This window comes from Lagenorhynchus albirostris, chromosome 18 (assembly GCF_949774975.1).
Source record: "Lagenorhynchus albirostris chromosome 18, mLagAlb1.1, whole genome shotgun sequence".
Taxonomy (NCBI): Eukaryota; Metazoa; Chordata; class Mammalia; order Artiodactyla; family Delphinidae; genus Lagenorhynchus; species Lagenorhynchus albirostris.
The window spans coordinates 20,356,382-20,371,438 of record NC_083112.1 but is presented as its reverse complement, the minus strand read 5'-3'; the positions used below and the strand labels follow the sequence as shown (position 1 = coordinate 20,371,438).

The following is a 15,057-nucleotide window of genomic DNA, read 5'->3' as shown; positions in this document are numbered from 1 at the left end:
AAGATAGGTTCTAAAATGTTTTGATTTATTGATGAAACTGATCAAGTTTCTCCTAATAGCCAATATTTTAAGCAGGAAATATTTCCATTTCCCCCATGTTCTCAATCATTTGAATTCTGTTAACTTTGAATGATTGGAAGGTACTAAAGACAAAGCATGGAAAGAATCTGCTGCCATCATCCAAATAGTTTGTAAAAGATTATTTGTGGACCATCCAAAAATGAGGCTATACAGGAAAACAGGGGGGAATAAAGACTAAAATGTGGTAAATTAAATATATTAATCAGAACCCTTTGCTGCATTGACAGAAAACCAAATAAAATTGACTTAGGCAAACAGCAGAATGTATTATCAATACACTACTAGCTATCTCATAGAAACTAAAGATGTGAATTAGGAACAGTCAGAATCTAGGGTTTGGACACAATCAGGACCCTCGGATCCTCTGGGTGTTCCCTCCTATGGTCAGAAGGCCACTTCTGGAATAACCAAGATGGTTAGCTGGGTCGATGTAATAACACAGCTGTTATCAGAGGACTATATGTAGGGTGTGGGGAGAGTGAAACAGGAAGACGGTTCTGTTTTAGAAGAAATTGAACAAAGCAGAAACGTCCACCTTCTTAAAAAAATAGTGAAGAAACAAGACAGCAAGAGAAAATGGCTTGTCAAGTTTCTTGAATATTTATGAATAACCAAGATCACTTTCAAGGGTAAAGTACTCTCCCCCATTTGAAGGAAAAATTCCTTCATTCAAAGACATCATTTGTAAGATGCATCAACAAATGGCAGCCTGTAAAACACCTGGTCTATTGTGCAATGCTTAATTACTAATCTTCATTGTGCACTCATTATATGCAAAGTACTCTTGGATTCTGGGATATGGGGAAGAAGTTGCAAAGATGAATAAGTTCCTCCCTCAAGGAGTTTACATTTTAGTAATCTGGAGAAAATAAAACAAGCTATAATAACAAGGTCAACCTAACATAAGAACAGATTACTACAAAGCAAATCCTGAACTTATATCCCATCTTTTCCTCTAAAAAAGAGTTTGTGGTCCTAAAAGAATTATGCTCTATATGATGCAACACCACAATTTACGGTCTGAATTACATTTGCAAGTCGCCAGAAGATGTCCTCAACCATACCCTGCATACTGATCACACAGACTACCACCTGGTTTTAGCTGAAGACTTTCAAATGAAAATTTTTTCTGTGTTTCTCTGTTTCTCACTGGCTTTTTGGGAAAACACCAGTGAGGAAAGGGAATGGTAGGTTATTTTTTATAAGTACACTTTCACTTTCATCATCATCATTATCATCATTATTATTTTCAAGCCTGGCTTTTAAAAGTCTGGGAGGCAGAGGAGAAAAAGTTGATGAGGGAAGAGGTTTTCGGGGAGGCTACCAGCAGGTGGCGCTTGTCTCCTCCTCCGAGGTTACAATGTTGGACTCATCCTAGAATCCTGGAGGACTCAAGGGCTACGTACTATGCACGCAGTCAATGCAAGTGACATAGATCACGCGGTACTTTAGATCCAGCCTGGTGCTCAAGCCACCACGTTTCTGCATCACTACTTAAAAAACCGCCTCCTCTACTCCAAGGGTTGAATTATTTTCGTACTGACCCGCATCCTCACTTCCCCTAGCTAAGTTGCTCACAGGGACGCTGCTCAAGCCTTGGGTATAGAGCAAAAATAAAGGCCCTAGAGAGTTGGAGCCAAAACTTCGGAAAGGAGTGGGGCTTTATTAATCTTCCAGCTGGTCTGCTCTTAGGTTGTCAGATGTTCTGTCTCCGCTGGGGTACCAGCGTTGGTCTGGGCAGAACATGAATTCGCTTGCAGGCGGACACATCAGCTCCCATGCCCCACAGGGGCTAGAAGCAGCGCACGAGGATACCTTGACGGTACCTGTGCGCAGGCTCCAGCTGTGACTGAGTTATTGGCTAGTTGGGGTCACTGACTTTCTGACCTTTCCAGCCCCACCCAGTTCTGGGCTCAGCGAGCCACAGCCAGCCCCTCTTTCTTCCTCATAGGACAATGGGTTCTGTCCACCATAAAAACGACCTGCGTTTCGAAAAGTCCTTCCTTTCCGTGTCTGTAGTTTTCTGCCATCGCTCAGAAAACCCTCTGCCTTACTCCTATTTGTTTGCAGCGAGGTGCGGCCCGGGAGGGCGTTTACAGGAAGGAGGGCAACCCTAGAGTCTGAAGGCTCCGCCTCTGACTGCATGGGTGAACTCAGACAAGTTTCTTTATTTTCTTTTTTTTTTGCGGTACGTGGGCCTTTCACTGTTGTGGCCTCTCCCGTTGCGGAGCACAGGCTCCGGACGCGCAGGCTCAGCGGCCATGGCTCACGGGCCCAGCCGCTCTGCGGCATGTGGGATCTTCCCAGACCCGGGCACGAACCCGTATCCCCTGCATCGGCAGGCGGACTCTCAACCACTGCGCCACCAGGGAAGCCCTCAGACGAGTTTCTTAACTTCCTCTGTGGCCTGGGGGAAACAATTTTTCCGCTCACGGGGTTCCTGGATTAATGAGGTCACGAATACAGACCACTTGGACCAGAGAATGGCTCATCGTAGGTGCCCAAATGCCAGGGGTCGTCTGTTGGCCTGACCCCACAGTGAAAAACTGCCTCTCGGGGAACTCTGGGTCAAATAACCAGAATAATTTGCAAAATTGAGATAACCTCTCACCTCCCCGTGATCTCACGGCATCCAGCCCCCCCACGTCCCCGGATAGCGGGGCCGAGCAGCAGGGCCACCGCAGCGGGCGGCGGAGGAAGGCGCGGGGCTAGACTGACGGCTCTCGGGTAGGAGGAGGAGAGAGCAGGCGGCGGAGGAGGGGAGAGCCGCCTAGAGGAGGGAGCAGAGGCGGGAGGAGACACATGCGCGCTGCCTGCCGCCGCCGCCGCCGCCGCAGTCCTCAGCTTGCCAGGGACAGGAAAGCTTCGAGACCGAGCTGCCGCTGCCGCCTCCCCTTCTCACCCCCCCCATTCCGCGTGCCTCCCACACCCTCCTCCCCTTCTTCCAGCATCTCTCGGTGGAGCACTGCAGGGACTCGGCCCGGGCTGCCGTCTCCCCGACCCGGGGGAAAGCTGTGACCCCCCCCCGCAGGAGCGGCAGGGCGGGGTGGGGGGCCCGGGAGAAGATGGCGACGCCGGGAAGCGAACCCCAACCTTTCGTCCCTGCCCTGTCAGTGGCTACTCTGCACCCCCATCATCATCCCCCCCACCACCACCATCAGCACCACGGAGGAGCCGGAGGCAGCGGCGGGGCCGGAGGAGGCGGCGGCGGCGGCGGCGGCGGCGGCGGGGGCTTCAACCTGCCCTTGAACCGGGGGCTGGAGCGCGCGTTGGAGGAAGCGGCCAACTCCGGGGGGTTGAACCTCAGTGCTAGGAAACTGAAGGAATTTCCCAGGACGGCGGCCCCCGCGCACGACCTCTCGGACACGGTGCAGGCAGGTGAGAGAGGGCCGAGGGCGGGCAGTGGGCGTGGGTGGCTGTCTGGCTGGCTGTCGTCCCTTCCCCGACGCGGTAGCCAGTCTGAGACCTGGCCTTGCTGAGGGACCAGCGGCCCGTGCTCTCCCGAGGAAGGGACCCGCGTGGGCGCTGAGGCGCCGGGAGAGCCGGGCTGCTCCGGGACGCTCGGCCCGCTAGCGTGTGGGAGCGCGTGGGTCTCCGGCTCCCCACCCGCGGCGGCCGTGTGGGGGAAGTGGCCTCCGGGCTGGGACTTGCGGGCGCGCCCGGTGCGCGCAGTGAAAGTGGGAGGTTTCAGGCGGCCGCGGCCGTTTTCTGGGCCCCGCGTAGAGGCTGGGAACCCGGCCGCGGTGTCTGCGCCTCCGCTTTGCGTCGAGGCGTCGCCCGTCCTGGTGAGGAAACCCAGACAAAGGTGGCGCGCCCTCCGCCGACCCGAGGGCATCGGCGCGGTGCCGCGAGGCCCGCGCGGCGACATCACTGAGCGCTCCAGCAACTTGGTGCCGACTGCGAGGAGGTGCCGAGGCTTCTCCTTCCTGCGCCTGTGCGAGGAAGGAGCGGCCGCTGAATCGCCGCGAAACCGAATCGCCGCCACTTTGCTGGGGGGGGGGTCGGCTCCCCGGTTCTTTGCCTCTAGCTAACCGCCCACGCGGTTTGGTTCCTGCCACCGAGGCTACCTAGTTCTCAGTAACCCGAAATTTGCGGGGGCCCTGGAAAGAGACGGCATGGCATATTAAAAAAAAAAAGAATAATTAAAGTGAGCCGGTTTTCCTTCGTGAGCCCGACAAGTTGCAACTCGCGTCAGTGAGCATACAGCCTTTTCAAGTTATGTCATGTGTTGACATATTTCTGAGAGGTCTGCTTTCTCTTTGGTAGTTGGAGTTACTGGAGTGGGATCTATAAACAGGAAGGAGGCTGCTGGAATGCGATTCAGGCCTTGGGATCCCTACAGAACTGACTCGGTTCCCGACCGTCTGGTTTCAGCTCCTTGGGGGAGGGTTTGTATCTTGGCAAGCGCCCAGCATTTCCCAGAGCAGTGGGTGCTCCGTTTTGGAACCACCGCCCAGACCTCGTGGCTGTCATCACATCAAGGGCCGAGTGTCAAACCCCTAGGATCCTGGACGGCATGACTGTCAGCTCCAGATCTCCCAGTTTCCTCTCCTGCGGGAAGAGGGGTTCGGGCGAGGGGGCAGACAGTTGCCTTTTGGAGCTAGGTTTCCAATGCTCCCCTCCTTTAATTCAGCAAACTTTTATTGAGTCCTAACGAATATTTAGCCAGAGTTCTGAGTTCACTGGAGGCAAAAAGGGCTCTTAAGGGTCATTAAACTTTGTAATTTGGATTCAGGGATAGTCAGAAATGGGCATGAAGGAGGGAATTTCCAGAGTCGAGCTGTCAACAGCTGGGGAGTCTCTTGATAGGACTTCTTAGTTGCATTTTCTCAAGTGGAAGTTATTCCAAGAATTGCCTGAATCATTAACTTAAAAAAAAAAGTCCGTTGTTAAGTTCGACTTCCCTTTTGCTGTAGAGTGTACAGTGAGCTGTGGAAGGATTGGATATGACTGCAGAAAATGGAGCTGGCATGACCAATAATAATATGTGTTTGTCGTCCAGGATGGGGGCATTGAAAGTTGTTCCTCTAATTCAGTTATGCTGACGTTTATTTCAAGATGGGTGAACTGCTCTGTTGGCATTTCTTTGAGAAGACCCGCGCTTTTAAAAAAATAATTAATTAAATTTTTTGGCTGCCTCGGGTCTTCGTTGCTGTCTGGGCTTTCTCTAGTTATGGTGAGCGTCGTTGCAGTGCGCGGGCTTTTCTTTTGTTGCAGAGCACTGGCTCTAGGGCCGCGGGCTTCAGTAGTTGTGGCTCAGGGGCTTAGTTGCTCCAGGGTGTGTGGAATCTTCCCTGACCAGGGCTCGAACCAGTGTCCCCTGCATTGGCAGGCGGATTCACAACCACTGCACCACCAGAGAAGCCCAAGACCCATGCTTTTAAAAGCAGAGACCACCTCTTTCAGTGAAGGCCTTACCATTTGAGGCACGGCAGTGCTTAAAAATATTTTGTTCTCTCTTGCTTGCTTGTGGCGAGCTGTGGTTGTGAGTTCCGCAGGTTTTAATTATGAGCCCCACTTGCGCGTGTTTGATGCTCAGAAAATTCTAACTAGTTAAAACTTGGAGGCTTAACTCGCTGTCAAAAAAGGCAGTGTTAATTATGGGAGGGGGAGTGTCACTGAAGTTTGTAGAAAAGTTAGGAAAACCCTATAAAGATAAAGAGAATTCAATGTAGACAGCTATTTTACATGAAATTTCAGTACCTGAATGTGTTAAAGAGTTGCTTTTGCAAAAACATCTTTGCCTCAGGTCAAAGCTGGGTGTAAACCAAATGTATTCTGCCCTTTGTTCTATTTACCGAGCACTGTTCCTTATTTGGAAGAGCAAAACTCAAAATAAAGCAAGAGTTAAAATTACCTCCGTTTGCACAGTGTTGACCTTTCCTGCATATAAAGAGTTCTAGTAGAGTGGAGTGTATGAACAGTAACATATACAATAAAGACAGTGGTTTCTCTGGGGTTAAAATGTAGTTTACAGAATATCTCTTAAGATCAGAAAGATCCTTATGAAGATCCTTAAAGACCTAAGATGTAAAGTGGACTTTTTCATAAATTTTGGAAGACAGCGAGTGACATGGAAGGCTTTTTCTCACTGTTCAGTTGTATAATACAGACCATTTGGTTTATGCCTTGTAAAAGTAACTCTTCTGGCAGCCCACCTAAGCAGAACTGCACTCTTGGGCAATGTAGCTTATCTGGACAGGCGTTGTGAAACCCCAGATGCAAACACAGAAACATAGAGGCCCTGGGCTGCTCAGTAGACGTTTAAGCTCTGTCAATCAAGTGCATACACATTTTTCATAGGAAAAAAGCTCTCAGGCTCTCCGCCTCGCTTTGAGCCTATCGGTTTACTCATATATGAGTGAAAATAGTTTGGTTGTATCAGGGTCTAGTCTTTTTGCAGGTGGGAAGGGGAAAGAAAGGCTGATCCACGCGGGTGTGGTGGAACAGGTGACACTGGCTGAATGGGAGAAACCTGGACAAAAGAGCCACAGTGAGCACCGGGTGTGTGCTCTGCACTATCCTGCCCGGTCCTCGGTAGAAGCTATTCAGATCCTCATGTACAGCTGGGGAGAGTTGAGTAATAGTTGCTGAAGATCATAGCCCTACTTAAATGGTGAATCAGGGATTGAACTCTGATGGTTTCACTCTAGTGTATATGTTTTTTTCTTTTTCTCCGTTGAGTCTTCGTTGCTGCACATGGGCTTTCTCTGGTTGCGGCGAGCGGGGGCTACTCCTCGCTGCGGGGAGCAGGCTTCTCGCTGCGGTGGCTTCTCTTATTGCGGAGCACGGGCTCTAGGTGCACGGGCTTCGGTAGTTGTGGCACGTGGGCTCAGTAGTTGTGGCTCGTGAGCTCTAGAGCGCAGGCCCAGTAGTTGTGGCGCACGGGCTTAGTTGCTCCGCGGCATGTGGGATCTTCCCGGACCAGGGCTCGAACCCATGTTCCCTGCATTGGCAGGAGTATTCTTAACCACTGCGCCACCAGGGAAGTCCCTAGTGTAGATGTTCTTGACCATATTCCTGTTAAGCAGGGAAGGGGTGGAGAGGAGCAGAATTTGGGAGGGTATCTGGAGATTCATTCAACCCACATTCATTCTGCAAGTACCCACCAAGCGCCCTAAGTGCCAGGCACTGTTCTAAGCACTAGGGATACAGCAGGGACCAACAGAGAATCCCTGTATCCCTTCTGATGGAGTTTTCATTCTAGTTGGAGGTGGGTGAGGAGATAAATGAAGAAGTAGATTTTGCAGGTTGAGTAGGAAGAGTTATACTTCTAATATCTTTGTTTAGAAGTATACGTGCTGCTTCGTATTAAAGATGACTTATAGCAGCTTGTAACAACAACAGCACAAACGATAACTAGTAATAAATATCAACTGAAGCAGAAAGTCTGCCCGATGGAAAGAAGTACAAAGATATGTGCATCAGGAAAGCAAACTTCTTTTCTAGTGATTTTTTTTTTTTTTTTGGGCTGCGTTTGGTGTTTGTTGCTGCGCACGGGCTTTCTCTACTTGCGGTGAGCGGGGGCTCCCCTTTGTTGCGGTGAGCGGGCTTCTCATTGCGGTGGCTTCTCTTGTTGCGGAGCACGGGCTCTAGGTGCATGGGCTTCAGTAGTTGTGCCACGTGGGCTCAGTAGTTGTGGCTCTCGGGCTCTAGAGCGCAGGCTCAGTAGTTGTGGCACACAGGCTTAGTTGCTCCGTGGCATGTGGGATCTTCCGGGACCAGGACCCGAACCCATGTCCACTACTTTGGCAGGCGGATTCTTAACCACTGAGCCACCAGGGAAGTCCCTAGTGCTAATATTTTAAATAGTGTCATTTTGGGTTAAGGAAGTTCCCGAGGGTGTTTGTATGACAAATAAAGCAGATGGAAAAGAGGAGTAAGAAAAGAAAGCGTCTGTCTCAGTCTGATTGCAGGAGATCCTGGAAAATAAAAAGGAAGCTCTTGGATTTGATGTGCAGAACAGTTGTTGAAAGTTGGTCTCATTAAGGAGAGGGAGGGCTGTGTCATTGCGCATATCTTTTTGGGGTGGCTTGAAGCAGAGAAGTCTATATGGGAAGTGAAGGGCTTCCCCAGCGCGGGGGACAAATACTCATCGAGGTCCTGTATGTGCGAGTGCAGGTGCTGGAGGGGGTGCAAAGTGTAAGACACGACGGGAGCGCCACGACAGGCCCCGGAAGCCACGGGACTCTCAAGGCAGGCCAAGGAGAGATGCCAGTAGCGTAGATAGACATTGCAAAATCCAGGAGCTAAAAGGCCATTTCAGTTAAATGGGTTAGGAAAGACTCACAGCAGAGGTGGGATTGGGGTCAGGTTTTGTAGGATGGCTAGGTTTCGGATGGAAGTGCACGGGCACGTTCTGTGGTGGGAAAGATAGTTTGAACGTGTGGAGTGAGAACCTGACAGCCTGAGACTTGCTGAGAATAAAACAGTAGGAGAGGGCACTCAGGCCTGTGCTTCTGGTCACATTCTCCCACCCCACTGTCACCATGTAATGAGGTAACAGAGCACAGGGCTCTTAGGACCCTTTGAGGATGCTGGGGATGGCTGAGGCCTGGGATATGTCAGCCTGTGGGACTAATGCCCTAGTCTGTCTGAGATACCTCTCTCCAGTGTCTACAGAGGCAAAGAATCTTCTCTGAGATTTGTGGGCAGGCCTATCTGCTGAAGCCTGACTTCCCCCGCCCCACTCCCATCCTGTAGCAACCGAATCCTTGGGGTATTAGCATCCTTTAGTCATTGGGGTGCACCCAGGACTTGGTGATATCTATTTGGTCTCAAAAACCATTCCATTTCGGTCATAAAGATTTTTCATTACAAAGGTAATGAAACTTGAAATCACATGTGTTTTCGTAGAACGTGTGTTCTTTTATAGTTATATCTTGTTTCAAATTATGCTTCTGCTATTGAACTAAATCTATTCGTCATTGCTGTAATGATTGTTTATTGTGGTAGTCATTTAAACGGCTATATTAATGACCTATATTCTGAATACTTCATTCATAAACAATGAGTCACATCCTTTTCCTTCCTATTATTATTTTTTGCTTGTTGATCAGTTTCAATGCAGAGGACTTCTAATAGTAAAAGCTGTTAGACCTACTAAGACTCCATATAGATGGTGTCTCTGAACCATATCCAGATGTGCTCTTCCACGTTTCTGTTTGTGGCAGAAACAATCTCCACAAACATGCCTCTATTCTCATTGCTTGCATTATGGGCTGCTCTTTCTTGAAAAGGCAGAAGCACACTAATCATGTTCTAGAATGTTCTAGAATAACAGCATGTTCTAGAATAACAGCATACAACCATAGGCAACAAAACCTCTGGTAATTTTTGATCTGTGCCAGTCTATAAGGTCAGCCTAAGGTTTGACCTTCATCACTGAAAGGATTCTACCGGATTGTTTGTCAGTCACTGCGACATCTTATTTGATTTTTGGTGAGCGTACGTTATTAGGCAAAAATTCGGCACACCCCACTAATTAAAATTTTTAACTTCGATTGTTGACTAATTTTTTTTTTTTTGAGTTTTGTTGCAAACTTAAATTTTTCATGCTGTGGTTTAGCAGTTCTTTGGTGTAAGCATTTAAAGGGTATTTTGAAATCCATGTTGGTGTTGATCAGTGCAGAGGTTAATTTCCTTTTGCTCTTGCTGTCCTACTGGTGTGAACAAAGGCTTTTTCTGTCCTGTTACTCAGCTTCATCATTACTTATTTAAGCATAAATTGTTTCCTTCTTTTGTGTGTACTTTTCTATTTTTCCCCTTTTTCATATCTGTTTGTCTGTCTACCTACCTACCTATATCTGTCTACCTATAGCTATAGGTATATCTATTTACCTATGTTTATAGGTATACTTATATACTTGTATTTTTAGGTATATAGCTATATCTATATAAATTTATGTAGGTGTGTGACTTGCTTAACCAAAAAAGAAAGCCCAATTATATTTGCATATCTGATGCCTTTATGTATAATTTATAGGAAGTCTAGAGGCATCTCTTATTGCTACAGTTCTTTTGTTGCATGAAAGTATTTTTTTTGCGCCAAAATTTTCATTTGCTCTATAAATTTCTATAGATAGAGATATAGGTATAAAGACGTTTTATCTTTAGGCTGGGCAGCATTTACTTTCTCTTCATCTCTTCCCAGAGTCATCACCCTCAGGTGCCGTATTGAGTATGCTTTTTCAGAGACGTGGCAATTGAAATGGCAGAACTGCTATGAACTCTATTTAAGGTGCTTATAGGTTCATCAGTCAGACCACCTGACTTGAAATTTTGTCTGTGCCTCACAAAAACCTGTCTGTGATGCTGCTTTCCAGATTTGGTGTAGCATTTTGGAAAATTAGACTTCTGCCTTAGAAAGACATCCGGGAAAACTGGCCTGGGCTTTGATCTGGTACTGCCACCAAGATCACCATTTGTGAACTATTTCAGTGACTGTGTCACTTGTTGGAATTAAGGTAATTTGGTGTTAATTGCAGTGTTTATTTCAAATATAAAAATTACAATCTATCATAAAAGGCTTAAGGATGTAAGACCCAAAACCCAGCTATATTTACATATCTGATGCCTTTGTTTATGTATAATTTATAGGAAGTCTAGAGGCCTCTGTTACCACTGCTGTTTTTTGGGGCATGGAAGTCTTTTTGCCACAGAATTTTCAGCTGCTTTTATATTTCAGACAAGTTTTTGTGTGTGTCGTGTGAATTGTTTAACGAAAAAAGAAAAAAAAAGCGAGGAAGAAAAGAAAAAATATGGAAAGTCAGGATTCCATGTAAGCCTTAGTTCAGGAAAACTAGGCCTGCCAATAAAGATGCAAGCTTGAAGCATGTCTGTGTTTTCTTCATCTTAATTTCAGAGTTCAGTAGTATTGCTTCCATAAACTGTAGTAAGAAGTCATACATTTGGAAGCCATCTGTTCCCACAGAGTAATTCAAAAATCGAGTGAGACTGTTTACATGAACAGAAAGTTGAGGAACTGTGAGAACGTGGCTTCTCTTGCTTTTACTCCATCAAGGCAGTAGGAGGGAAATGCCTTTATAGTTGGATTTCTGTGCGCTCGTACTTTTTCCCACCCCGTCCTCCTTCACTGGCCATAGAGGAGGAGTATAGGGGGGACAGAAAAAATCAGAGAACAACAGTGTTTGATTTGCATCACAGAAACATTTTATTTTTTTGCTTGATGAGACATTACTGCTCCTGTGTTAATATGATGTTGATACTGAGCCAGCTTAACTTATGGTACCTGGAACTTTTCCAGGATTTAAAAAAAATTTTTGCACTCATCTTCATTTTTTGTTGCTAGTATATAGAAAGGATTATTTTATATAAATTTATTTTATTTATTTATTTTTGGTTGCATTGGGTCTTCGTTGCTGCGTTCGGGCTTTCTCTAGTTGCAGCGAGCAGGGGCCACTCTTCGTTGCGGTGCGGGGGCTTCTCTTGCAGTGGCTTCTCTTATTGTGGAGCACAGTCTCTAGGCGTGCGGGCTTCAGTAGTTATGGTACGCGGGCTCAGTAGTTGTGGCTCGCGGGCTCTAGAGTGCAGGCTCAGTAATTGTGGCGCACGGGCTTAGTTGCTCCGTGGCACATGGGATCTTCCCGGACCAGGGCTCGAACCCGTGTCCCCTGCATTGGCAGGTGATTCTTAACCACTGCGCCACCAGGGAAGTCCCTCCAGGATATTTTAAGTCACCAAGGTCAGGCTTTATAATTTTGGAATCTGCCGTGATACTCACTTTCTTCCTTTTGCTGTGTTTCCTCAGTCTCTTTGCTGGAGGGGCCCTAAGACCGTGTGACTTGAAGCAGAGCCGGGATCCCTCCGGCTCAGTGAGCCTTGAATTTCCCCTTCACTGTTCTCCCCAGATGGGCAGAGGGAGGACCCATTTTAGTTTTCTTAATCTTCTGGCTTCTCCCGTGGCCTTGCTTTTGACAGCTGACCCCTGCAGCGCAGGCCGTGGAGTTTTGCTACTCAGTGTATTTCCCTAACGTTCTTTCCTATTTTTTGACGTTGATGCTGTACAGTGCTACGAGTAGCATCAATGCATCTGACCTGGTTCCGTCAGCTTGGCTCTGATTTGACGCACTTTAGCTCTGCAGGCAACAGTGACAATTTCAAAGATAGCATCACTCGCAGACTGCCTGACTTGGCCTTCCTATAGATTGCCTCCGTTTTCCTTTTCCAGGTCATTTCCCTCACTTCGCCCTCCTCTCTGCCCTGGAAGAGTCTCCTTAACCACGCTCCTACTTTATCCAGTCCCCAGCCTACTCGAGACACGGGCCTCCTGCCATCCCTTCCTTGCAGATCTGAGCACTGAATCAGGCATAGCTTTAAGGCACTTTTGCATTATTCCCTTATGGCATTTTTTTTGTTAGTTATTGCCTTCCTCTTTGGTGCTTTCCCCAGGTTTCAGCTTTTTCCTCCTTCGCTGGCCTGTGAGGTCTGGCTAGGCAGGGGTTTTTCCTTATTTTCGTATGTGCCCTTCATGCCTGTCACAGAAAATGCTAGATTAACATCAGTGCACCGTTCTGTCTCCTCTTTCCTACTCACAGCCCTCTCGTAGTCCCCACACTCTCAATCCATCATCTTGGATCTGCCATTATGCACAGTTTGCTGATCTGCTGCCGTTTTTTTCAGCGCTGACCTTATTTTTTTTCACATGGCATCTTTTTGCTTCTCAGCGTCACCCACTGTATTAGTTGGCTCGGGCCGCATAACAAAATACCACAGACTGGGGGGCTTAAACACCAGACATTTATTTCCTCCCAGTTCTGGAGGCTGAGTCCAAAGTCAGGGTGTCAGCAGGGCTGGTTTCTCCCGAGGCGTCTCTCCTTCGCTTGTCATCGGCCAGCCTCCCTGTGTGTTCCCATGACCCTTCCTCTGCTTGAGAGTCCCTGGCGTCTCTTTGTGAGTCCAGATTTCCTCTTCTTATACAGACACCAGTCACACTGAATTAGGGCCCACCCGTAACCTACTCATTTAACCTTAAGTACCACTTGAAAGGCCTAATCTCCAAATAAATCACATTCTGAGGGTTAGGGCTTCTAGGCATGAATTTAGGGGGACACGATTCAGCCTAGCACGCACTCCCTCTGGTGTTGCTGGTAGCTAGCTACTGTTCCTCCCCCAGCCTGGATACAGTGACTTTGTGCTGTGCAAGTCTGCCCTCCCACGAGGCCCAAGCCAGGCCTGCCTCATTCACCACTGCAGCCCCAGGACCCAGCACAACACCATGCTGATCCTGCCTGGGTGCGAGGTAGACCCTCAATAAATGTTATTGAGCACGTGATGTGCTGTAAAAGGGGAAGGGGCCACATTCATACTTAAAAATGGGTGACTCTGGCCAGTCTGGGCCCCCCTTCTCCCCACCATCTCTCAAAAATTTAGAATCTTCTTTTTGGTGGTTGGTGGGTCCCCAGAGTTATGCTTTCTCAACAGTAGTAAAAAAGGAAGATAAGGTTGCTTTCTTCAACATTTGCAAGTGATAAGCCAGGTTACATCCGGAAGTAGAGTTATCCTGACGTCTGAAGGGGATGGGTGCAGTTTTATTGTATCAAATAGTGCTTGAAATTAACAAGTAAAGTGAAAGTAAACGGTTTTTGAGTACCTATCATGTATAGGAGCTGTGGATGATTAAAAAAATTAGAGACATAGTTCTACAGTACATACTTTGCAGAATTGCATAAGGATTAAAGAAATAACATCTTTGAAAGTACTATACATGTATTCTCATTAACAAGTGTCTTTTCCAGATAAAGCCTTTTAGTCTGTCTTCCATCTTGTGTAGATTAGAGGTTAAACAACAGCTTTCTTGAGCCTCAAAGACCTGGGTCCAAACCTTGGCTTTGTCGACTGTAAACTGTGTTACTCTGACCAGATAACTTAAACCCCGAGTATCAGTTTTCTATAAACTGATGTCAGCTATAAAATGGGAACAATAGGTACTTAGCTGAGTTGTAAGAACAATGATTATAACAACAATAGATAACATTGTCAAGTGCTCTCTCTGTGCCAGGCATTCCTCCAAGTGCTTTATATATTAACATATATATTAAATATATGTAATATATACATTACCTCGTTTAATTCTTGCTGAGTGTTCTGTTTTAACTGTAGTAGGAGCTCAGTAATTCCTGACTCTTCCAGCTGTTAGCTAGGTTCCACTCAGCCACCTGTATCTGGTTGAAATTCATCTGCCTCTGAAATCCCTTTCTTGACCATTGTAGCCTGAAGAGGGAGTTTAGATATCTAGAAACCACCCATTCACATCTCTCCCTCATTTAATAGCTGAGAACACTGAGGTTCAGAGAGCTTAAGCCCCTTGCACAAGGTCACACAGCAGGGCAGTGGGCAACTCCCAGCAGAGGGCCGTTTCTGTGGAGCCAGGAGGCTACATTGGATGGACGGAAGACCTCCCTCCCTCCATAGACTTCTCAGGTCCGCCCCACCCAGACCAGCCACGAGGAAGGTCCCTAAAAGAAAAAATACTGTGAAACCTTTAATAACATGTGGTCCAAAGCTGGGGAGAACAAGATAGAAAACTAAGAGTGGTTACAGATTAAATGTGTTAGTTCAGGATTTTACTGCATGTGGTTTGGAGGACATGCATGGGCTCCGTGTAAATTGGCTCCCAAGTACTAAAAGGCATGTTGGGAAGTCCCACCCAGACTTACAACCTGGAGGTCCACAGCCGCCTATCATAGCAAGGGTTTTCTTGGACCTTGGAATACATTTTCCTGTGGAAATACAGTAGTAAGCGGTGGTTTGGTTCCCCCGCCAACCCTCTATTTAACCCTAGCAGAGGTGGGCCTTTGTGTCGATGACGTTTCTTTGGAAAAATGTAAGCTCCGTTCTGACAAGGAATTCTGAACCTGGAGATCGTGGCATCAGGATGTGAACCTCCCACCTCTTGGGGATAACTCTCTCCCCTGCGGCCGTTCCTACCCGATGTCAGAAAGTTCCCCTCCCTTC

The 15,057-nt window shown here is 47.4% G+C and overlaps 1 protein-coding gene across 6 annotated transcripts in view; it reads left to right on the top strand.

The window, feature by feature from the left end:
* Positions 1-2,921: 2,921 nt before the first annotated feature.
* LRCH1 (leucine rich repeats and calponin homology domain containing 1) overlaps positions 2,922-15,057 on the top strand; it is a 190,933-nt gene continuing 178,797 nt past the window's right edge. For all 6 annotated transcript variants that reach the window (XR_009536810.1, XM_060129319.1, XM_060129316.1 and 3 more), the window contains exon 1: positions 2,922-3,459. Coding sequence is in view for 5 of the 6 variants with exons in the window: in XM_060129319.1 (XP_059985302.1) it covers positions 3,147-3,459 (313 nt within the window). In the remaining variant the exon portion in view is untranslated. The remainder of the gene's footprint in view (positions 3,460-15,057) is intronic.